The sequence below is a fragment of the Aedes albopictus genome, chromosome 1 (assembly GCF_035046485.1).
Source record: "Aedes albopictus strain Foshan chromosome 1, AalbF5, whole genome shotgun sequence".
NCBI lineage: Eukaryota > Metazoa > Arthropoda > Insecta > Diptera > Culicidae > Aedes > Aedes albopictus.
The window spans coordinates 329227140-329251896 of record NC_085136.1 but is presented as its reverse complement, the minus strand read 5'-3'; the positions used below and the strand labels follow the sequence as shown (position 1 = coordinate 329251896).

The 24757-nt window shown below is 41.8% G+C and overlaps 2 protein-coding genes across 3 annotated transcripts; one reads left to right on the top strand and one right to left on the bottom strand.

The window, feature by feature from the left end:
- Positions 1-7104: 7104 nt before the first annotated feature.
- Positions 7105-18951, bottom strand: LOC109414597 (S-phase kinase-associated protein 2). Of its 2 annotated transcripts, XM_029867699.2 has the most exons (4): positions 17237-17607; positions 8055-9061; positions 7580-7739; positions 7105-7509 (listed from the first exon to the last, which is right to left on the bottom strand). In XM_029867699.2, the coding sequence occupies exons 1-4, from the start codon at positions 17296-17298 to the stop codon at positions 7323-7325; spliced, it is 1416 nt and encodes a 471-aa protein (XP_029723559.2). In that variant the 5' UTR covers positions 17299-17607; the 3' UTR covers positions 7105-7322. The 2 variants fall into 2 exon arrangements, 1 of the variants encoding a protein (XP_029723559.2); XR_009996626.1 differs by lacking the exons at positions 7105-7509; positions 8055-9061 and having other exon boundaries at positions 7649-7739; positions 17237-18951.
- A 2317-nt stretch (positions 18952-21268) lies between these two features.
- LOC109424850 (evolutionarily conserved signaling intermediate in Toll pathway, mitochondrial) lies at positions 21269-22625 on the top strand. The gene is made up of 2 exons (XM_019700047.3): positions 21269-22205; positions 22257-22625. The coding sequence occupies exons 1-2, from the start codon at positions 21314-21316 to the stop codon at positions 22577-22579; spliced, it is 1215 nt and encodes a 404-aa protein (XP_019555592.2). The 5' UTR covers positions 21269-21313; the 3' UTR covers positions 22580-22625.
- Positions 22626-24757: the final 2132 nt, after the last annotated feature.

The following is a 24757-nucleotide window of genomic DNA, read 5'->3' as shown; positions in this document are numbered from 1 at the left end:
ATACCGTGTTTCGGCTAAAACTTGTAAACTGAAACGTTTTACTTTATGAATCAATTACACAAACATCTGGGCAACGTTTGACGCACAGGTTCTTTCAAGTATGAACTTAGTATGATTGATATAGTAATGATTCAAAGGACCACAAATCTATGCGGGTCACATACACGGTATTAGGAACAATGCTATGTTTTACAATTTTGATTTTAACAATGGATTAAACATTATGAATTCGATTAATCATATTTATTATACATAATACACACAATAAGCAATAATATAGCTTTTGAAAAAATCAAGAAACATGTATTATTTATTTTTACAGGGCTCTTTGAAGTGAAGAGCATCCTTAAGGTCACGGTATTAGGGCATGGCACGGTAATTTGCTGTTCAATATTGAAGTCTAGGATGCAATCAGCATATATTGCTTTCTTTTCCCTTCTATTTTAGTAAAACTGCTCAAAATTAGTATTTATATGAACAACAGACGAACAAAGAGCTGCTTCCGACTCATATATCCCTATCAGGTATCAGGTATCAGTAGGTCGGCTCTAGAGGCACGTTCTCCTCCATTCGGGAAATTTGTGCCATCGCCATGAACACGAGCCTATTCATCATTTACCTGACGGAGAAGGGAAGGAAAGAGGATAGGACATGGGAAAGGACAGGTAAGGGAATAGGATCGTCATACTCGCAAAAGCGTACCACAATGGGTTCACATAGCGTCCTGAAAAGGACACTGTAATAACGCATAAGCGTGCCACAATGGGTTCGAACAGCGCCCTGAGAAGGGCACTGTGATAATGCATAAAGCGTAAAGAGAGCCTATAGCTCTTTACCACAGCGGGTCAAGAACAACAGAACGTCCTGAAGATTCAGGTTTCTGAAGTCAGTTTCACTTAATAAGTTCCCGAGTACTCGGAAACGCAATTGCGCAAAAACTGGACAGTTACATATTAAATGATACGAAGTTCCATAATCGGATTCACAGCTATCACATGCAAATGAATCAGCTTGCTGAATATTCGCCATGTGATAACTGAGTCGGCAATGGCCAGTCAATGCTTTGACCAGCATGCTGCAATTCTGCTTTGACAGATTTGTTAGATACTTTGCCACCCCTAGAGATGGCTCAGTACAATACAATTTTGTTTGACGACATGACTCCAAACTATTCCAGTACATATTGTTTGTGCTGAGTGGCAGCCCAGGTGTCAATCTGAAGCTTCACCCAACACTTGGATACCGGAATAGCTGGCTCAGGGCCAATGAAGTCATGTGATGCTCCAGTGCGAGCTAACTCATCAGCCAATTCATTTCCAGCGATGGAAGAATGGCCAGGTACCCATACAAGGTGAACAGCGTTTGCTGAATTCAGATCCTCGATTTGAGTTCGACAAGCGATAACTATCTTCGACCTGGAGTTGGCCGAAGCGAGTGCGTTAATAGCAGCCTGGCTATCTGAACAGAAGTATATTACTTTGTCCATTACGTGCTGCTGAAGTGCTGATTGCACTCCGCACATAAGAGCAAAGATTTCGGCCTGAAAAACGGTGCAGTGTCTGCCAAGTGAATAAGACTGATACAGCCTTAGCTCACGAGAATAAACACCAGCACCTGCTCGACCTTCGAGAAGGGAGCCATCAGTGTAACATACGATGCCGTCTGAAATACTTCTCTCCAGATAACCAGATGTCCACTCTTCCCGGGAAGGGAATTTCGTGGAAAATGTCCTATATGGAAAATTACAAGCAATTGTAAGATCACTTGGAGCAAGGACAACTTTGTCCCAATTCACCAAAAGTGGAAACAACGAGGTGAGAGTTGAACTGCGGTTCACAGGAGTTTCCTCTAGTAAACCGAGTACCCATAGACGGTAAGTGCAAGAAAGTGCTTCTTGTTTGAGATGAATGTGTAGTGGGGCAACGTCAAAGAGAACTTCGAGCGCTGCCGTGGGAGTTGAAGAGAACGCTCCAGACATCGCCATTAAGCACATCCTTTGGAGATGGCCTAACTTTGATTGGACCGTTCTCACTTCGCCCTTTTGCCACCACACAAGACATCCATAGGCCAATATTGGCCGAACAACAGTTGTGTAGATCCATTTGATATACTTGGGTTTTAGACCCCAAGTTGTACCAAAGGTTCGCCGGCATTGCCCGAAGGCCATACAAGCTTTCTTGATTCTGAACTCAACATGAGGTGTCCAGGAAAGCTTGGAATCAAGAATGACTCCAACGTACTTTACCTGTTCAGTCACATTGATTTCAGAATCAAAGAGACGTAAAGTTCGAACACCATTACGGTTTCGCTTTTCCGTGAAAAGAACAATAGATGTTTTACTCGGATTTACCGAAAGGCCATATTGGCGACCCTCAACTACCTGAAGAGCGTTTTGCATCAGGTCGAAAAGGTGATGCACATACCGACTAACAATGTTAGGTAGTCGTCGGCAAAACCATAAGTAGGAAAACCGCTATTATTGAGTTGCCTCAATAGCGTACGAGATTCCATAAAAGTGGTGATAAGACTCCCCCTTGGGGGCATCCACAAACACTCAACTTCCTAATCGCCGCTTGACGCAATGTCGAGAAGAGATGTCGGTTTTTGAGCATTTGGTGAATCCAATTGGAAATCATTGGAGATATACCATGACCACGTGCGGCTTCCAATATGGCATCGAAAGGCACGTTGTCAAAGGCACCCTCGATATCTAAGAAAACACCCAAGCAGGATTGCTTTTGAGCGAATGCCTTCTCGATATCGTAAACAACTTTGTGTAAAAGAGTCACAGTGGACTTTCCAGATTGGTAAGCATGTTGGTTCACATGAAGAGGCACATTGGCCAGATGAACATCACGGATGTGATGATCGACTATGCGTTCTAAGCATTTCAGAAGAAAAGAGGTCAAACTGATAGGTCTGAAGCTCTTTGCTTCTTCATACGACGCGCGACCCACTTTCGGAATAAACTTCACAGTAATATCCCGCCAGGATTTGGGAATATACCCTGTAGCAAAACTGCAAACAAGTAGTTGTTTCAAAACATGTTTGAAATGATCAAATCCCTTCTGAAGCAAAATTCTGCTATTCTGCTATTCTGCTATTATCAACGCATCCCCTGGCTTTCGCCCATCTGCGTTGTCTTTTCACTAGGCAATACGTCTACTAATTGATGTTTATGGGCTTGCCGGACCAAGTCATGTAGCTAAGCCAAACACCCCACCTACAACTGTTGGGTAGGCACCATTGTCCCGCCCACTGGTCTTTTATAGCTAGTTGTAGGTGCATGTGTGCGTGTAAGTATTGGTGTATGTGTGTTAGTGTTGGTGTATTGTAGGCGCCAACTCGTTCTAATCCACTCTGATTGCTAACACCCTATTGAACCATTACCCTTAAATCTGGCAATCTATGAAATAGAATGAGTTAAGCGCCTGTACATAAGTCAGTTAATCAAACAAGGAATATTAGTATTAAAGCGAAGATACAATGAAGCAACGCCCCGAACCTCGAGAGCACAAACCCCAAGAACCAAATGACAGGCTGCGCGAACAGTCGATCGACTGGCCACCACCAGTGAATAACCAATCGAGCAAACCCTCCAGCACAAACCGCCACCAGCTCTCCCGACCTGCACCCAACAAATCCGAGGCACAGCCCAGCCATAGCTTCACCTTAAAACCAAAAATCTAGATTGCAGAGTACAATACTTCCCAAGTAACCACGCAGCTCGGGCCGCAAGTCACGCACAACACGTCACAAATAAAACAAACACTACCCCGCCCGTACAACCGAAACCGATCTAAGGTAGAGAAGCGTCTCTTTCCACTCCAACCCGTACTCAACTGCACCCACAGGGTAGCGCACCCCACACACACTGCACTCATGCATCCATCACGACCCGAGCCGCACGGTCACCTGGGTTGCTTCTATCTGCATGACCTCACCCAACCCGTAACGCAGAGTTTAAATCCCTCTCTTGCATTACAAAGCAGTCCCTCTTCCCAAAGTTTGTGCGTGGTATAAATGAGATTATAAAGCTGAAGAAATCGTCACCAACACAACCGCCAACAATGAGCACTCAATGGTGTCGGCAGAATCAATGACGACCCCCTCAGTCCCAAACCCAATTATCCTACACTACCCAAGTAACCACAATGCTGAAGCCGTACGCACTGCACGTACGAAGTACATACAGACCTACCCGCACCGCCTAAACAAACCACCTAGGCCGAACACAAGCGAAAAGCGGCGCCACCACTGTTGAACCACGACTATACCAGTAGGTATAATCGCAATTAAGCAATCGTAGATCCATTCCCCGCTCCTACTCAGCCCTAACGATCCATAGCAATGCTTGTCAATATATGCACCCCACACACGCAACCTTCACAACCCAACAGTATGGTCACTTGAGTATCCCTGGGATTTTGATTACATGATGGTCAGGGATCACAGCCATCAAAACGTTCCACACTTTACCAGGGCTTGCGACCTGTAACCATGATGATTTCCACTATGGGAAACCATGATGGCTAGCGGTGTTATCAAATCCCTTCTGAAGCAAAATAGGATAAATCCCATCTGCCCCAGGAGATTTGAAAGGAGCAAAGCTATTAAGTGCCCATTCAATCGATTCTAAAGTTATGATACTCCGAGCCGAAGCTAAAGAATCATAACTACAAGAAAAGACGTCAGGTTCATCCGAAGATGTAATATCCACACATCCAGGGAAGTGTGTACTGAATAAACATTCCAAAACTTCCTCATCAGAGGAAGTGAAATCACCATTTGGCAAACGAAGTTCGTTCACTTGAAAATCCTTAGATTTTGCAAGGATTTTGTTCAATCGACTGGCTTCACTCAGACTGGAAACATTTGTACAAAGGTTTTTCCAGCCGGATCGTTCAGCAGACCGAAGAGCTTTCTGGTAGGCCTTGCGAGCCGACCTGAAAGCCTCCGATCCAGCCGAACGTCGTCTGTTCCAACTCTTTCTACATTGTTTCCTGAGCTTCGCCAGATCGGAGTTCCACCAAGGGGTTCCTCTTGTGGTCTTCACAGACCGCAGAGGGCAGGCTTCTTCAAAAGCTTCCATGATGAAGGCCGTTGTAGTATCAACGGCATCATCTAAATCACTTGGAGTGTCAATTGATGGTGAGTATCCATGGAATTTGGCTGCAACCAAATCGGTAAAGAGATCCCAGTTGGTTGACCGGGGATTCCTGAAACGCAAAGTTTGCGAAGTAACTTTCACATGTTCAAACAAGATGTAGCGATGGTCAGATAAAGATTCTTCATCTGACACATGCCAATTGGTCAGCTCGCGACTAATTCTGCTAGAGCAAAGCGTTATGTCTAGCACTTCCTCTCTACCAGATACCATGAAGGTTGGGCGGTTGCCTATGTTAAGTAATCCAAGATCTGTACTACTTAAGTATTCCATCAAACTGGAGCCTCTCAAATTGATGTCTGAGCTGCCCCAGATTATATGGTGAGCATTAGCATCACTACCAACAATTAGCGGAAGGCCTTTTGAAGTGCAGTATGCAATGACTTGCTTGAAAGCATCCGTAGGGGATGGTTCATCATGCGGTAAATAAACCGAACAATAAACGTATTTCCTGTTGAGGTTTCCAACAGATACATCGATTGTGATAGCACATACATCTCTGGTAGTTAGTTCAGAGATGAGTATAGCAACGATTGCGTTGTTGACAAGCACACATGCTCGAGGCATGACACGTGAGTTTGCCATTTCATTTTTACTGAAAGTAGCAAACACCGGATTCACAAGGTTTCCTAAATAGAAATTCCCCTTACGAAAGTAAGGTTCTTGGACTAACGCCACTTGGGCTGTACCATTTTGAATAAGTCTACAAAGATTGATCGTTGCTGTTCTTTTGTGCTGAAGATTGATCTGAGCTATCCTAACCGTAGCCACTACCCAAACTAGGCAAGATTAAACTCTTAACAATCACAGCACAAAAAAGAACAGCAACAATAAAGCCAGATCGGTATCGATTTGAGTGCGCCAAAGGCGAGGATGCACAGAATACACTGTGTAAAACGCATAATGCGAAACCATATAGGTGAAAATTTAAACTAATTAATAACATCTTCATAATCCCGCCCTTATTCAGCCTCAAGTATGAGATTGAAGAAGGGCAGCTGATTGTCTCGGAGAAACACAAGGTCCACCGCACTATTGCTCCGGTTAGTGCAGTAAGGGCAAAAATACTGTGGAGGGTGCCCTGGTACTCCACAGGCTCCGTTTGCGATTAGGTTTTTATAAGACCCCCCTAACCATTCATTCCTAGGCACGGTAAGCGTAAAGCCGCATAACACCATGAATTAGGGGTCACCTGATTAGTGGATTCCTACCACTGGAACAGGCGGTCCGTAGTGCTATTCTTAGCCAGTTGAACTAACCGCTACCGACACTACACAGCTATCTAGGCTGATCGGGAAAAGAAGTTAATATTGGTGATCAACTTCATACGGGCCCGAAAAGCCGTGTCAGCATGCTCTATAGGACCTTTTAGGATTACATAACCAAGTAGTTAGGCCTCAACACTTGCAAACGCAAACGAAATTTTGGTCTATATAAATAAGACACTGATTCTTACGGTAGTTCTTTACGGTCACAAGGAGTGAACGTTAAAGAAGGTAGACCGAAGAGCTTTCGGAGTTTTTGAGCGCAAAGTACTGCGGAAACATGAAAATGGTTAGTGACACAGACACCGCATGGATCACGAGTTGTAACAAGTGTACAAAGAATGGACTAGGTATTGTGAAACGTATAAAACACGACAGACTTCAGTGAGTTAGACTCGTAGCGCAAACGTCGAAAGAAAGAATAGCGAAAACAATATTTAACAGAAAACAAGGTAGAAGTCGGCGATTTGGGCGGCAACGAACGCGCTAGCTCAACTGGGGAAGTACTAATAGGACAGTAAACTAAAGAGACAAATGGACAAGCTATGTCTCACACGATTCTTTACACTAATAAGAGTAAGTCATCTAATTTGCTGTTCAATATTGAAGTCTAGGATGCAATCAGCATATATTGCTTTCTTTTCCCTTCTATTTTAGTAAAACTGCTCAAAATTAGTATTTATATGAACAATAGACGAACAAAGAGCTGCTTCCGACTCATATATCCCTATCATTCGACTCTAATGTTTAATTTGTAGTTATAATTAACGTGAGAAAACCATTATTTACAATCGAAGCATCGTTAGGTAGGGTAGGAAATAAATGCAGAAGACGGAGGACGACGACGACAACGACGATGATAACGACAATGGCACCCGACGAAGGTTTATTCAGTCTCGTGTTCGCATGCCCCAGATCGAAGTCCGCCGCGATCCGACGGTGGGCCTCGCCACGGAACTGTGCATGAACTTGTTGATCCCCACACCGGGGAAGGACGTCTGCAGCATGGCCAGTGCCGGTTCTGACAGGAGTCCGAAGACGTCCAGAAATTGCAGCGGTTCCAGTTCACTCAGTTGACTAAAACAGGGGTTTGAATGAATGAAATAAGGGGAGGTTTGAGAGAATTTGACGTTTTCCGGCTACTTACAGATAGGATGTGACGTTGATGTTGTAGCACCGCGATAGGGATAGATACTCTAGGTTTTTCAACTTACAGACCATCTTCATAGCCTGCGAAGTCAAATGAGTGCAGTCGGAGAGATCCAGTTCCACCAGATCGGGACAACGGTCGACGAGCTTTTGCAGAGCTGCGAAATGAAATTAAAAAAAAAAATGTTTAAAGTAAGCGCTGCGTAACAAATTCCTCTAAAAAAAATGAATAACTGTATAAACTGTGCACTGCTCAGCGACAAACTAATCAACTAAACTACTGAAACTAAGTTTAACAATATAGTAACTGAACTATTATTGTTTGTCACCTATAACATTATTACTGAATTGGCTTAGGGCAATGATTACGAGTGAACTTGTATACCACATGCATACGATAAGCCCCCCACATTTCAGCCACAATCGAAATTATGTAGATGTAGGTACAAAGAAACCCTCTCCGGCTGACTTACCATCGTCCGTCATGGAATTCCGACAGCCGGCCATGTTCAGCCGCAGCAAGCTCGGCGTCACGTGCGTCACCACGTAGTCCACCGTGGAGCGGGATAGCTGCGTCCAGGAAATGTTCAAACTGTGCAGTTTGGTGAGCTTTTTCACCATCAAGGACACGTTGAAGTACTCCAATCCCTCGCACATGGTCAAGTTCAGCGCTTCCAGATTCACATTGCATGCAATCTCCCGACAGCACTCGGTGTCAACAGGTACATTTTCCAGGCTTAGCTTCCGGAGCGATCGGCACCGGGACAACAGTTCGCGCAAGGTTTCCCGCTCGATGGAACACATACTCAGATCTAGAAACTGCAGCTTGGTCTCGTAGCAGGGATCTACGCTGCCGCATTGGAACACCGGATTGGACACGTGTGCCTGGGCCAGTCTTAGAATTACAGTGCCTCTCGAAATAACCCGTCCGAGAGCTCCCTCCCGCAGAGATCGACAGGAAAGGTCCAACCGAGTCCACAGGGTTTCATCTAGGGACACTTGGTTGAACCGTTTGGATACTTGACCGCACCGTATCAACGTCTTTTTAGGCAAGAAACGGAAAATGTGCAGAATAATCTCATCCGACAACCTGACAAAGTGGTCCTCCATTATGGCCTTTACGGTGGGTTTCCTGTATAGGAAGAACTGTTCGTCATTCACAACACTGAAGTACTTCCGCAGGTTTGCATCATTTGCTCCATGTTGAATGGACCCCGCTCCGGGGGGAAGATTATTATTCCCTGGCTGAGCATTATTTGAGACATTTGCCAGAGGGCTACGACCTTTGTGACCACCGTTGAGAGACATTGTGCTGACCGTCTTCCGTTGCTTCCTCGATTGGCACTCGTCTTCGTCGTCGTTACCTTCTTTGTTCAGCAACACTGCAAGACCCAACGGCGGGAGGCAATCTTCCGTTCCGAAACTGCGCTTCAACAGACGGACATGCTGCTGATCACTGATATCGAACCGGAGAAGTTTGCTGGTGGATGGATGAAAAAACGTACAAATACGAAATCACTTTTACTGCTACAATTTCGGGTAATTTAACGCAAAAATCGGTCACAAAATTGCAGATCGCACACAGATCACAGGTATCGATCGCGGGTAAAATGAAAACAAATGGCGCCGAGAATTTAGTTTGACGTTTTCTTTTGGCGTGACATTCGCAACATTTGCGCGGTAACTTCACACGTGCGTTACGCTTTGAACGGTGTCCCAAAACGTCGATTTGTTTGCGAAAAAAATCTAAAGGACTGTTTGCAGTTCAAGTCTATAGTACGCACCTGGTAAGAAAAGCACTCCAGAAAAAAAAAACCCTCTAATTACCAAAGGAATTTTGACAACTGATTAGTATGGGAAGAAATGTCACTTTTCCTTGAGGAATAATTGAACGGAATATATTTCCGCAAGGAAAAGTGACAGCTCCATTTGATTTGACCGGCAGGCGTTACGAGCGTTACACAATTTTCATTTCTTTCCAGCTGCGGACCACTCAAGAAATTTTAACAGCGCAATCATTTCTTGACCGTTCCTTGGCCTATCTTTTTCTACAGTACAGCGGCCGTTCGCTCGTTGCAACATGTTTACATTGCAACGAGCGAATGCCATTCGCTAATTGCAACGTCAGTTTAACACTAAAATGCATCGAAATGCACTGCCAGCATAACTGACAGCACAAATTTGACACTTGATTGCTTTTTAACTGCAAACACGTGTCAAATTTTGCAATTAGCCAGGGGGTGAGAAACTCGGCACACTTCATTTTGTGCCAAATGTGCCGGTGATGTGCCGAACGTGCCGAAGTGTGCCAGCGTGCTGGCAGTCATGCTGTCAGTTGATTAATTGCTTTTTGTGTATCTGGCAACCTTTCGTTTCTTTTGTTTTGATCCTGATTCTTGCAACTTTATTGTAATCAAAACCTCCACTAGCTGCGCCAGGGGCTGCGCTTGTTTCAGTAAAATCAGTAAAAATAGACTCAGGGGAAGACAGGAGGGAAGACTTGATGCTGCTGCTAAGAAATCCAGCGCTTTGGGTCCTCATTCTTATTACGCCTCCCATTAGAAAAGCTGGAAAGAAATTTGCAGCTTTCGAGCTTCTAAAACATTCGATACCAGTTCTATTTTTTTTCAATGTATTGGGAAAAGTTGTTTTCGTTACTTTCTTCCTTGCTTTCTTCTTCATTTTCTTTCTCCTCCACAAAAAAAAACATAAAAAAGTGTTGCCAGTTTGATGACAGCCAGCATCATTAATGTGCCGGCGAGTGTGCCAAAAGTGTGCCGGGCACTTTGTGCCGAGTTTCCCACCCCCTGGTTTTTCTTATGTTTGAACCATTCACTTTTTTGAAACATTATTTTTCCGTACATTTTTAATTATTTATTCAGATTTAGATTTTTTCCGTGCTTTGTATTGTTGATGTTTGTGACTTTTTTGATGCAAAGAAAGGAAAGAGAAAAAAGTGAATAAGTTGATATATCAATTTAAAGTCAATAAAATGTTTAAATCAGTGGTAAACCAGATGTCCTAAGAACTGCAGATCCAAGAGATATGGCGGGCTAGGTAAGTAGAGTGCGATGAAAGAAATACGAATGCAGGTCTCGGAAAGACGCAGGTCAGATTACCGTAAATCAGTGGATGAGTTTAAAACTATTCTTTCTGTATTTGCATTTAGGGGAGTTTTCTCCTCTTCTCTCATGTGAACTTGCCTTCGACCACAATCGATTGACAAACTTTATCTTTTACGAAGAGCCATCTTTAGCATGTGGACTGGACTGAATACTGAAGTGACTTCTAATATAGGTTTGTTTGCGGGTTCGCTTTTTAACCTAACTTATATTTGAATCGAACTTGACAGTTGTCTCATGAGTTGTTATGTACTTCAAACTTTAGTCAAACTGGTGTCTCAATATTACAATAACGGTTAAGCACGCTGTAATGATACTTATGTACCTCGTCACCCGCTTCATGCAACTACATTAGTGGTCTAATAACACTTAGCGCGCTCGGCATAGTTCCATCATGCCGCTCAAAGTGTTGCCACAAATAATGCTTAGTTTGCAAAACCCAGTTAGCTGGCTGGTGGGGCATGGGAGCCTAAGCTTCAACTGTTAATGCAATCAGAGACTACTCAGACTTAGACGTGGGTTATCCAAAACGCACTGGAGAATTCCCAAAGCGCATTCTTATAATGCTAGTAAGCCTAAGATGCCATTAACAGGAGGAAAATGACAAGATAATATAACATTATATGGTTTATGTAATGTAAAACAATACAACATAACGAAAGAGAACTATTCCAAAACCATTTGATTAAATGTATAACCAGTAGTGAAATTACAATTAAAAACAATCTTGTACCGACTTTTCGAACCCTCTAAGGGCCGATTTCTTCACCTACCCGGCTTAACGACGTAAGCCTGGTTTATCTTAAACCACACTTAAAGTTAAGCCAAATTCTTAAGCCAGGTTTAAATATTTGCATTTCTTCACAGCGGCTTAGCAAATGAAGGCGTTGGCTTACGCTAAGCCAAGCTTAACGAAATTTCCCATATCATTCCAGTGACTTTCCAATGGAAACGTCATTTTAAGCCGCCGATATTTTGAAATGCCCGTTATATGCAGTATGGAGTAACAACAACAAAACATCCGCTGAAATTTTAGTAGGAAAAGCGGAATCGGTAAATTTTTCGAATGCAGAAGGAAATTAACAACGATGAACTACCTATAGTGTTGATATTTTACCCAACGCTAGTATCGAAAGATCTTCGATTTAGTACCTACTCCTTATGATCGTTCTACAACATTTGGTGTTCAAATTTGCCTTTCGTTGTACAAAATTGGAGCGCCACCAGTGCCACCTCGAGTGCCACATTGCAGCGAAGGCGTTGCAAGGTTGATTTTATGCTTTGATATCCAGAATCGCCTTCGAATAAATAATCTCCATTATCGCCCTGTTAGAGTTGCATTTCGATAGTGAGTTTTTGAAAATGTGTTGGTCGTGAGATACTCCAGCGTCCAGACCATTTTTCGAATATGTTTAAAATTTTGAACTGGGTATGAAAGCCACAACAAAGTTCAAGTTCAACTAGAAACTTCGTTGGTGTTTTTATAGTTATTCATGTGACGAGTTGCAAAAAGTTGATTTTTTCAGCACAAGTCGTACATTTATCCAACGAGGCTTGCCGTTCTTTTGAGTTACATTATGAACATTATGCAACTCAAATGAGTTGTATAATGAAAAAATCATTGCATAAAATTTTGTATGGAACTCGTTGCAAAACTCGATTTTTCCAACACTCTTCGTATTTATCCAACTCGGCAAGCCTCGTTGGATATATGTACGACTCGTGCTGAAAAAATCAACTTTTTGCAACTCGTCACATAAATAACTATTATTTTAAAAATGCTTATGTGCCGTTCACAAAATACGTAACGCTCTTAAGGAAAGGAAAATATGATCGTGCGTTACGGCCCATACAAAAGATTTAGGATTTTAATATAAAAATGCATTAATACGATGATGGTTGTGGATCAAACAATTGCATTATGATTCATAATATGTACAACCGAAATCAGTTGCATTATGAATCACGAAATACGAAAAGCTAGTCCGTTGTGATCCGGCAAGTATAAATCAAATTTCATAAGGTACACCGGGGCAAGTTGAAACGGGTGGGGCAAGATTAAACAGCCGGTTAACATGATGTTATCCAATGATGATAAACAGTTTAATCGCCATAACACATAGTTTTTGATTCAAACCATCTTTTAGCGAAGGATTAATTCCTAAATTGTATTGAAATCTATTTTAAAACTTCGTGTTTCATCTTGCCCCACCCGTTTCAACTTGCCCCGGTGTACCTTAGTACTGATTTACAAAAAGAAAATTAAAATCCACTTACGTCATTTTTAGACATGGGAACTTACGTATTTTCGGCAGTTTTGTTCTCTTCGTCATGGTTTTTTTTTTTGAAACTTATTGAACTCAAAGTTGGCCTCAAATCTTTCCAAAGTGAGCTGGCCCATGTTTCAGCCATTTTGGCTGACAAACACCCCCTACGACGAAGAGAACAAACCTACCGATAATATCCAACGTCACCCTATTAGGTATTCAAAATAAGTCATGTTTAGAAGTACACCACGAATAATACATTTTATATTTAGAATTATAAGTCAAAATGTTGAATATTCGATGGGCTAAACGTGCTTTGAACTAAGTTTTTCTAAGAAATCAGTGTATAAAAAGTTATTAGAAGATTTTTTTTTGAGTGCCATCCTAATTGTGTTTGTTAAAAAAATAATGTCTTGAACCATAAGAGACAAAAATATATTTATTGTGACCTGAAATTATGGAAGGACTTGACTTCAAATAAATAGAACTTCAATGCAAATGTACTTTCGACTTCCAAATCAGGATGACAAATTTCCAAAAGTATCAACACGGTACCTTTTTGAAGACTTTCAATCTAATGTAAAAACTTGATTGTCCCAAAAACCGATGTTGAATATTTTATATTGACGACGCACCAGCTGTAGATCATCATTTTCTTTATCATCGTCTCCATCCGTATCCAAACGTTTTACAATTGTATACATACTATATAATGTTTTTTAAAAATATTGTCTGCTGTTTCAAAAATTTTACCATGAAGCAGGTGAAGAAACCCAAAGTATGCAATTTGCGGCTTAAGCCTGGCTTAGCGCTGCTAAGCCACCTCAGAGCACCGCTTAAGATAAGCCACACTTAACGTAAACCGTAGCTTTATTAAACCGGGTTTAGTGGTTAAGCCGAGGTGAAGAAATTGAAAAAATGTTAAGCCCGGCTTAAAATTTTGCTAAGCCTGGTTTAAAATTTAAGCCCGGGTGAAGAAATCGGCCCTAAGCAGAATACCCTCTTCGAATGAGTGTAATCAGTTTCGTACCTTTTAATTCCGCCCTATGTTGCTTATCCTTTGACAGATACGCGTATTTCGACTACCACTTGCAATCTTCCTCAGTGTTATCCAGTGGATAACTGACAATGAGGAAGATTACAAGTGGTAATCGAAATACGCGTATCTGTCAAAGGATAAGCAACATAGGGCGGAATTAAAAGGTACGTAACTGATTACACTCATTCGAAGAATTAAAAACAATTTATTTACGGTACATTTTATTGTTTGAAACCATTCATGTACCATACAATGTACGGTATATTTCAAAGCACGTATCAGTATTTAGAACAATTCATTAACAATATAATGTATGGTTTTGCAAAAATATAATATATTATATATGGAGAAAAATATTTTTTTTTATATTACGATACTTAACAACCTGTATAATATATTGTAAAAATCTTATTTACAATTTACGGTATGGTGTCTACATTACATCTTATTGTTTTTGTATTTTTATTTTTACAGTGGTGTCTATTGTAAAAATATCCCGGATAAAAACTAACCATAGGGTGTTAGGTGAAAACCATTCCTGCACCATACAGTGTACCAGCTACAATAATGTATATTGTAATGAAATTGTTCACCAAAAGCTTAGCAAATTGTAGCTACTATACATTTACATTCGATTTTTATGTAACACTATATTATACTGTTTTTCTCACGTTTGAACCATTCACTTTTCCGAAACATTATTTTTCCGTGCATTTTTAATTATTTATTCAGTTTTAGATTTTTTCCGTGCTTTGTTTTGTTGATCTTTGTGACTTTTATGATGCAAAGGAAAGGAAAGAAAAAAGTGAATAAGTTGAAACATCAATTTAAAGTCAATAAAATGTTCAAATAAGTAGTAAACCAGATGTCTTAAGAATCGCAGATCCAAGAGATATGGCGGGCTAGGTATGTAGAGTGCGATGAGAGGAATACGATTGACGAACTTTATCTTTGACGTAGAGCCATCTTTAACATATGGACTGGACTGAATACTGAAAGAAATTCTAATATAGGTTCGTCTGTGGGTTCGCTTCTTAACCTAACTTATACTTGAATCGAACTTGACAGTTTTTTAATGAGTTGTTAAATACATACGTGTATTTCAAACTTTAGTCAAACTGGAGCCTCAATATTGCAATAACGGTTAAGCACGCTGTAATGATACTTATGTGCCTCGTCACCCACTTCATGCAACTACATTAGTGGTCTAATAATGCTTAGCGCGCTCGGCATAGTTCCATCATGCCGCTCAAAGTGTTGCCACAAATAATGCTTAGTTTGCGAAACCCGGTTATCTGGCTGGTGGGGCATGGGAGCCTAAGCTTCAACTGTTAATGCAATCAGAGACTACTCAGACCTCGACTCAGACTTAGACGTGCGCGATCCAATATATGAAGGGTTATCCAAAACGCTCTGGAGAATTCCCAAAGCGCATTCTCATAATGCTAGTAAGCCTAAGATGCCATTAACAGGAGGAAAATGACAAGATGTTATAAATAATGTTATGTTATATTTTACATGGTAATGTAATGTAAACCAATACAACATAACAAAAGAGAACCATTCCAAAACCATTTAATTAAATGTATAACCAGTGGTGAAACTACAATTAAAAACAATATATTTACGGTACATTTTGTTGTTTGAAACCATATGTATACCATACAATGTACGGTTTATTAAAACCCACGTATCAGTATTTATAACAATTCATTTACAATATAATGTATGGTTTTGCAAAAAAATATATATGGAGAAAAATATTTTTTTATATTGTTACGATACTTAACAACCCGTATAGTATATTGTAAAAATCTTATTTACAATTTACTGTATGGTGTTCTACATTACATTTTATTGTTCTTGTATTTTTATTTTTACAGTGGTTTCTATTGTAAAAATATGGTTTTAAATAGTACTGTTACAATACAATGTTCGGTTTTTCTACTGTATTTTTTATTCGGGATGGTTCTAAATAGTACTGTTACAATACAACGTTCGGTTTTTTTACTGTATTTTTTATTCAGGGAGCTTTTGGCTAATTGGTGTTTTATTCGTTTTATTAGAAAAAAAATTTAATTGCTATAATTTTCATACGAGTTAACAATTTTAAGTTAAGTAAAACATTTTTTGAAGCTCATCATATAAGTTATAAATGCTCAATATTTAATTGCATTCGGTTCCTTGATTCAGGGAATATAATAGTCCAAAGTTCGCTATCGGATAATTATGCCTTCATCTAGAATATTTCCTACTTCATGTAAAATAGCCCGATCTTTCTCAAATTTGAACCATTGATAGACAACTAGTTGACCAACTTACAGTAAAAATTTGAGAATTTTTGATGCACTTTTCGAAAAGTTAAAGCTAGTTGACCATTTTTGTAAGTGTAAATTTTGCCTGTTCCGATCATTTTGTCTATCCCCTGTATAATATTTGTTATTCAATTTTTCAAGTAGCTATCTACAATGAATATTTCAAACACAATGTTCGATTTTTCATTGGTACGAAGTTTGCCTTAGTCTTTAAGAATTTCCCTGAGTATTTCAGGTATTTCCCTGGTATATATTATGACCTCAGGAGGATGCGTCTCAGGAACATCACCAGGAAAGTAAGCCGAAGCATGGAAGCACAGACTTGAGAGCGAGTGAATGAATGTCATCAAGGATTTGAAAATTATGATCGACAGCAAAGTACACTTCAAAGAGCACATCAGTAGTACCACGCCGAAGGCCTGCTTCGTTTTAACGAATGTCTACGTAGGATCACTGCATCTTTCAATGATATTTTAAAAACACGTCCATTTTCTTTAATTTCAATATTTCCAAGGTAACTTTAAAAACATAGGTTAGGAACATTAGAATGAGACACAGTCTGTGCAACTCATTGAATGTTGAAGGCGGTGAATAAATAAATAAAGAAAGCTATTTTAAGTTTTACGTTTTACCTCAAATGGTTAGTACCTCTGTCATGACGGTAACAATGTCTCGCTTTCTTAAATTCTAATAGGATAGCATTTCAATGTTCTCCAATCAAATCAACAGCTCCAGAAGACTCTTAATCTGCCCCCATTCGCACAACAGTCTCATGTGAATAGGAAACCTAGCAAACATGGGACTGTTATGCGAATAGGGGAAGTTGCTCAATTACAAAATCTATCGTATGAGCGAAACCTGGTATGTACACTTATGATGGTTAAAAATGAATAAATAGAAACAATAACTCACCTTCTATATGCAGCTATTCCGGTCGGTCCGCCGTTTGTATCACACCTTCCATCAGCATCCATCAAATTAACTTTCAATCAAAACCACCGAATTCTACAACGCGTAAACTCAAACTCAACCGCAATAACACATCATCACATCATCGGGTCTGGTCATCCTTTCGAACACGCGCAAACACTTCTTTCTTGTTTGTCTAGTCCTCTCGCGCACCACGCTGGCTGCTGCTCATTTGCATAAGCATTCATTTTTCTTGAACGGCGTAATATTTAACACACATATTAAACAAACGCGCAAAAACTTTCTTCTCTCTCTCTCTCTCTCTTCCCTTCGGATTCGGGTTCGGGCTCAAGGCTCAAGGTAGAGCGATCCACGACAAAAGTAGGCTACGACGACGCTTTCTCCCCTCCATCGTCAGCGCCTGCTTTGTTGTTGCTGCTCTTACCGTACACTACCACCATCGGTTTGTCCTTCAGTAGGAGTCCGTTGGTGAGGCGCAGTGCTCGGGCAATCGGCCGCTCCGGCAGACGGTCCAAGTCTTCCTCGTACACGTAGGAGAAAGTAACGAAGGCTTGGCCCTTCATGCGGCCACTCTGCATCAGTTTGATGTCGATTTCTTTGGTCGGATCGGCGGTTATGGCGAAGCGGTGGAAGATCTGCTTGAGGTCCTCTTCGGTGACAGATTTGGCGAGGTTTTTCAGGTACAGCTTGTTGGAGGGTGTGCCTGGGGCGTAGTTTTTGAACACAGGGAGATCGGATAGTTGGTCCGAGGGGATTCGGTTGGCCAAGGGGTCGATTTCCGTTATATGGGTATTCGTTGGAGGTGATGTGGGCGATCTTGGTGGAGGGGTAGGAGCTTTGATTGGTGGCTTGATTTCATCTGGGATTCTTAAAATGATGTTTTGGCTTGCTTTAATGAGTTTGGGTTTCACCGGGACAGAATCGGTTTGAGGAGCGTTCACAATCTGAGGCGGCTGGTATGGTGTGTAACGACTCTTAATTAAAGCCGGCCTCCGTTTGATTGGACCAAGCGCTGAGGTTTCTTCCTCGTCCGACTCCAGTTCCGATTCGTCGTCCATCAGGAGGCACTCTTTGATTCGTACGGGGTCAGTTTGCTGAGAGGCATCCTTTTTGTCCACCACAGAACTCCGACCTTGGACATCCCGCGGCGTAAAGGGCGGAGGTAGATTCATTCGGTTCATCAAATGAAGCACTTGGGTGTAAAATTTCGGAACCGATTCCAGAGCCACACAGATACTGTCGATAATTTCACGTGTCGGTCGAGGATAACGATACCGGAGATACGGCGGTGGAGGCTGGTCAAAGTCCACCGGATGAACAGCGTGCAATGCTTTGACGAACTTGCTTACCTCTCGTGCCGTGTCCTTCAAGTTGGGCCGGCTAGGATTCCCGTCTTCGCCATCGACAATCTCCACTTCCTGCAGATCGTCATAACACTCAACGATCAGTCGGTTATCGAGCACTTTTAGCTGATGCAGTCGCGATAGGATGCACCTGGACAACGCGGGTTCCGAACAGGAGACGACGGCCGAAAGTTTTCTACGTCGTTTGAGAAACTCTACCTGACTGGCTATACCGAACCGAGAAAGGAAATCCCTGACGTCCGCTTCACTGAACGATTCCGGAAAATTACGGATGGATAATTTGGACACTGGCGCTTCCATGTTTGCGGAAGGAAAGCCGGTTCGCTCGCACTCTTTCACAACAAATCAGCTGTTTTGGTTTTGTTTGCGCGTCTGCTAGAGCTCTGCGCCGACGTTTTTTTTGTCGGCGGCGTAAGAGCTGAAAAAGAGAACAAACGCTGACCAGAAATAAAGGTACCGTCTACCCCCGTTGGTTTGAACGACACCTCATGCAAACCAACGAGGTTCATTTTCTAATTTGAACTTCTAGTAACCCTGTGGGCATCGAAAAGCACACCGATGGTAACCCTTTTTGCTGTTTTGTTTTGATTCTGCGTTCCGTTTCACCCGTTCCATAAGCAGAATGACTTTTGAACCATTTTTAGTTTGAACGATGTGCAGATTAGAGGGGGTCAAATTAAAAAGTGTTCAGATTAGATGAGGTCAAACCAACGGGGGTAGACGGCAATGGGCGTGTGATATTAAACGTAATGAGAACATAAGATATAAGGTTTTGGGAACTTTCAAGATGTGGGGGAATTCAGGCCTTCGGACAGACCGTTATGCCTGGTTTACATGGAGCAAGTGACTTGATTCAAGTGTCAATGGAAAATGCCCAACTGAATGCGAATTGAACGTGTAAACAACACCGTTCATCTCAGTTGAGCAACTGACTTGACTTGAACGAAAGTTGAACATGTTCAACTTTTTTGTTCAAGTCAAACGAAATCATCTCACTTGCCCCGGCCGTCTGAACACGCGATTCATGTGAGTTGAATTCAAGTCATCTGTCAAATAAGCTGAATTCAATTCAGTTTGCTTACACAGCTAATCTCGTTCGGTAATTTTTACCGAAATCTCAACCGCTGAGCGTTCGGTAATGATTTTTAACGAAATTCTGTAAAAAATTAACAAATTTCGGTAAAATGTTATCGTTTATCTGTCAAACTCTAACGAACTTCGGTAAAAGTTGCTACCTTTACCGATTTTTTCCTGTAAAACAAACTTAACGGTTGAGATTTCGGTAAAACATTACCGAAGTCGGTGATTTTTTCTAACTGTGTACGCATCGCACGAGAATGTAAACACTTGCTTCAATTGAGATGTATTCAAGAGCATGCAAGTGGACACCCAAGTCATTTGCTCAGTCTAAACACGTCATTCCATTGGATTGAACATGTTTGAGAAGTTTGCAACTCACATGCTCGTTTCAATTGAACAGTCTAAACCAGGCATTACGCGTATATATTTTGGACATTTACGGCAAAATCGAATGGAAGTGTCCAAAATATATACGCGTAACAGTCTGTCCAAATAACCTGAATCACCCTGCTTATCGTACACAGAAAAAAACTGTTGTGTAATATTACATCTGAATTGCTGCAACCCGATCAATCCGTCGGTTGCATGAATATTACACAGGACGATGTACGCATAAGAACAAAATATTTTACATCGAAACGATGTAATCATACATGGGAATCGTGATTACATTGATTATTTAGTACATCGGAATGAGTTACATCGGGCGGGTTGCATTTATTTTTTGCTGTGTATATTATATAATATTCTCCATGCAGTTGAAACCCGGAATTTTCGACTAGCGAAGTTGGATTTTTCTCCAAATCCGTGCGTCGGACCTAACTTCGGAAGTTGTGCGCTGTATAGCGGACCAGGTTTACTATACAGCGCACCACTTCCGAAGTTAGGTCTGACGCATGGATTTGGAGAAAAATCCAACTTCGCTAGTCGAAAACTCCGATTTTCAAAACCTGGTCCGCTATATAGCGCACCACTTCCGAAGTTAGGTCCGACGCACGGATTTGGAGAAAAATCCAACTTCGCTAGTCGAAAATTCCGGGTTTCAACTGCATGGAGAATATTGCGCATTTCCCACCCCACTAGACCCCTTTCGCAGTTAGTATAAGTGCGGGATCGTGAATAAAACTGCGATTTTGCATCGAATCGTGTCGGTGTCTTCTGCGCACTTATGCATTACAAAGTGCTACACCATTGATTATACGTCGTTTTCAAAATTTGTTACTGATTTGATAGCCGCCGCCGTAATCTTGACCGATGGCGATGCACCCGGTGCACAGATCTAACCATCGTTCCACACGCAGGCGTTACGTTTTGCTTCCGAATGACAGTTCTCGCTGTCATATTGCCCATTGCACGGTGACGTCATCAAGAAATCGCTCTCTTTCTCTCCTACGGGAAATTAGAAAACAACAGGACCAACACCTGTCAAATTTGACAGGTACTGGTCCTGTTGTTTTCAAACTCTCTGAAAGAGCGAAAGAGATAGAATTTCGCCGTGAGGTGGTCTATTGGCGAACTTTGTTTTGGCTCACCGTTTCTCCTACTCCCAGGGTTGTATTCGCTACACGGGTCAACCACCCACCGCAGTGTATCGGCAGTCAGCAGTACAATCGCAATGATGTTGATTAGGCAACGAATCGGATCGATCTACCGGCTGGCCGGGATCAGTGTCCGCACTTGCACGAAGGATTCCAAAAGTGGTAAGCAGCCAGATCCAGAAGACGCCGCTGAGGATGACCACCGCCAGAGGAAAAGTTCCGAAACAAGGGTGGCCTTGCGAACGCCCCTATTCGAGCACGTCTCCACCAAGGATAAGAAGACCTACATCGAGATGGTGCGTGTATTCGAAGGCCGGAGTGTCCATCGGAGGAATCATGTGGAGTTTATCTACGCGGCGCTTAAACACATGGAAGAGTTCGGGGTGCACAAGGACCTGGAAGTGTACAAATCGCTGATCAACGTTATGCCGAAGGGCAAGTTTATTCCGACGAACATCTTCCAGGCGGAGTTTATGCACTACCCGAAGCAGCAGCAGGTCATCATCGATCTGCTCGAGCAGATGGAAGATAACGGTGTCATTCCGGACTACGAGATGGAATCGATGCTGGTCAACGTGTTCGGCAAGAAGGGCCACCCGGTTCGAAAGTACTGGCGGATGATGTACTGGATGCCCAAGTTCAAGAATCTGTCCCCATGGCCGTTGCCCAATCCGGTACCGGATGATTCCCTGGAGCTGGCCAAGATGGCCATAGAGCGAATGTGTTCCGTGGATTTGCTTTCGCAAATCACCCTCTTCGAAACGGAGAATGTCCCCGAGGCGCTGGAGCACACGTGGATCGTCAGCGGACAAAGCTCGGAACAGCAGCAACTGTTGGCCCGGCACCAGCAGAAACCGGTCTTCATCGAGGGACCGTTCGTGATATGGTTGAGAAATCGGTCGATCAACTATTTCCTGCTGAAAAGCGAGTCTAATCCACCACCGCCTAAGGACGACGAAGATTTGGACGGTAAGAAATGAAGCGCATATTTCGGTTACAATTACAGAACGTCTATTTCAGATGTCCGCAACATTCGGATTCCGTTCCTGGGCATCGGAATGAGTCATTCGAAAGCCCCTCCCAAAAATAAGGTGGCCCTACAACGGTCCATTCACGAGCAGGATGATGGAACGATATTTGCCATCTGCTGCACCGGTTCATCGACGAAGGATTCGCTGCTGTCGTGGGTTCGATTACTCGAGAAGCACGGTAATCCATGCTTGGGCCATATGCCGGTACTGTTTAAATTCACGTCGCATGTGCCGGATCAGCTGAAGGTGGCTGCGCCCGACGGAGAGGCTAGTGACGACCAGGAAGCTAAGGATGCTAAGCTGGGGTCTTAGTGCTAGTGGTGTTCAAGAAAAAAGTAATAAATTGCGTGTAAATACAGCTTAATTTTCTATTACATTGAATTCAAGGACAAGCCAAGTAACAAAATAGAACGAAATCAGCTCAAGTTATGGTCATATTGACCAGGTCCAAACATAGGTACTATCATGAAATAAGTATACTTAGTTCGGATTGGATTATCAAAACGACTTGATTGGTTTCGGTTCTTAACATCACACTTGAAGAGAGTTACTGTGTGTGTTGCGAGAGGCTGTCTGACACTGAATTGTCATAAGGACTTCATTTGGTGAGTTCGTTCCATGTTACTTTTATACTTTTATGCAAATCTTCTCTAATCACTGAACACTTTCTGTCTGTTATGAACAAGACATGAAATAATGTTGTTTTGTTAATTGCCAAATTGAGAGATGAATTTCCGAAAAAAAAAATCTTTTCCTAGTGGGACCCTCGACTTCTGATACGCCAGAACGATACTGCCCAAACCATGAAATAAACACTAATTTTTCCACAATTCCCTGTCTCTTTCGGATAAGTCGCCAATTTCCAACACACTAGCATTTTTGCCCACTAACAAGTGAGAGCGAATTGTGTTTTATGGTGCCGAGACTTACTCTTACTTACTCGCATACCTAATCACCGAGCAATCTGTATTGTTGGTGTTCGATTTAGTATGCGTCGGGGTTTTGGTGCGACCACATGCTTGAAGCGACCAACTGCGCTGATTCTACATAGCTAGGGAAATTTCTGGGGGGTCTGGTACGTTTGGCATAAGGCCGTTTGGCATAAAGACATTTGGCATAAAGGACATTTGGCATAAGGGACGTTTGGCATAAAGAATATGTGAAATATATTTTCCCTCTGGAGAAAATTTAAAGAACAGCCTTCAGTGGAAAGAAGGCAAACTTGTTAGTGGTGCATTATACTGGATCTCTTATTTTCGAAATAACCTTTTGCTTCCATGAATTGGATTTTTTTCCGGAGGGGAAATATTCCTTCTTTTATATATAGGCTGTTCTTTATCGATACAAGCAATTTGCATTCCGGTAATTATTTTTTCCAGCAAATCATCCTGGTCTGCATATTAAAACCAGAAAAATTAATGCATTATAATGTATTATCCTTTTTAAAAATACTTTTCGTTCTTTGAAGATAAGTTTTAAGTACATTTTGTACTGGAACCATTTTATGCCAAACGTCCTTTATGCCAAATGTCCATTATGCCAAACGTCCTTTATGCCAAACGTCCTTATGCCAAATGGCATTATGCCAAACGGCCTTATGCCAAACGTACCAGACCCTTTCTGGGTGCTACCTGGATGAATCTGTGGAGAAATCGTTGGTGGAATCCCTAAAATAATCAATAGAGAAATCCCTAAAGAAACAGCACATGAATTTCTGGATAAATCTCTTGGAGGAATCTGTAACCCGAGAGAGATCCCTAGAGGAATACATACATCTAGAGTGAATAGATGAATCATAGAACAAATTGTTGGAGCAATTTATGGAAAAAAAAATCCTGGATTAAGACCAGATGAAATTTCTGATGGAGTCCTAAAGGAATTCAAGGAAAAAATAACTAGAGGAATTCCTGCATAAATCCTAAGCGGAATTTCTAAAGGAAATCCTTGGAGGTATCTCTGAAGAAATCACTAGGAAAAAAAAAACATGGGCGGTCACTACAAGGAGTAGATTAATCAGAGACGAAATTGTCGAAGAAATCCCTAGAATTCCTAGAGGAATTTATGGAGAAATCCTTAGAGGAATTCCTGAAAAATCTTTGGACCTTCTGAAATTCAATTCCTGGATAAATCCCTGGTAGTATTTTTAGAACAATCCTTGATAGGATTTTCAGAACAATCCTTGTGGAAATCCCAATTAAATTCCTGTAAGAAACCCTAGGTGGGTCGAACAAGTGGAGGACGATCTGCCTGCGGACCCTTCGAAGAGTGCGGAACTGGAGACACACAGCCATGGACCGAGTAGAATGGAAACGACTCCTATGTACAGCAGAAGACACTCAGGCCTTAGTCTGACCGGTAAGGTAAGGTAAGTAAGAAGCCCTAGAGGAATTCAAGAAAAAAATCCATAGAGGAATTCCTGGATTTACCTAGATAAATTTCTAGAGAGAAATCCCTGGTGAAATTGTTGTGGGAAGTTCTGAAAAAAAAAAA

What these genes read in the sequence shown, in the direction of transcription:
- LOC109414597 (XM_029867699.2), bottom strand. Translation starts at nt 17,298, where the DNA reads ATGGATGCTGATGGAAGGTGTGATACAAACGGCGGACCGACCGGAATA. An exon ending in GGAATAGCTGCATATAGAAG is followed by an intron (nt 9,062 to 17,236) that starts GTGAGTTATTGT and finishes TCCATCCACCAG; the next exon opens with CAAACTTCTCCGGTTCGATA. An exon ending in GAATTCCATGACGGACGATG is followed by an intron (nt 7,740 to 8,054) that starts GTAAGTCAGCCG and finishes TTCATTTCGCAG; the next exon opens with CTCTGCAAAAGCTCGTCGAC.
- LOC109424850 (XM_019700047.3), top strand. Translation starts at nt 21,314, where the DNA reads ATGATGTTGATTAGGCAACGAATCGGATCGATCTACCGGCTGGCCGGG. An exon ending in GGACGACGAAGATTTGGACG is followed by an intron (nt 22,206 to 22,256) that starts GTAAGAAATGAA and finishes CGTCTATTTCAG; the next exon opens with ATGTCCGCAACATTCGGATT.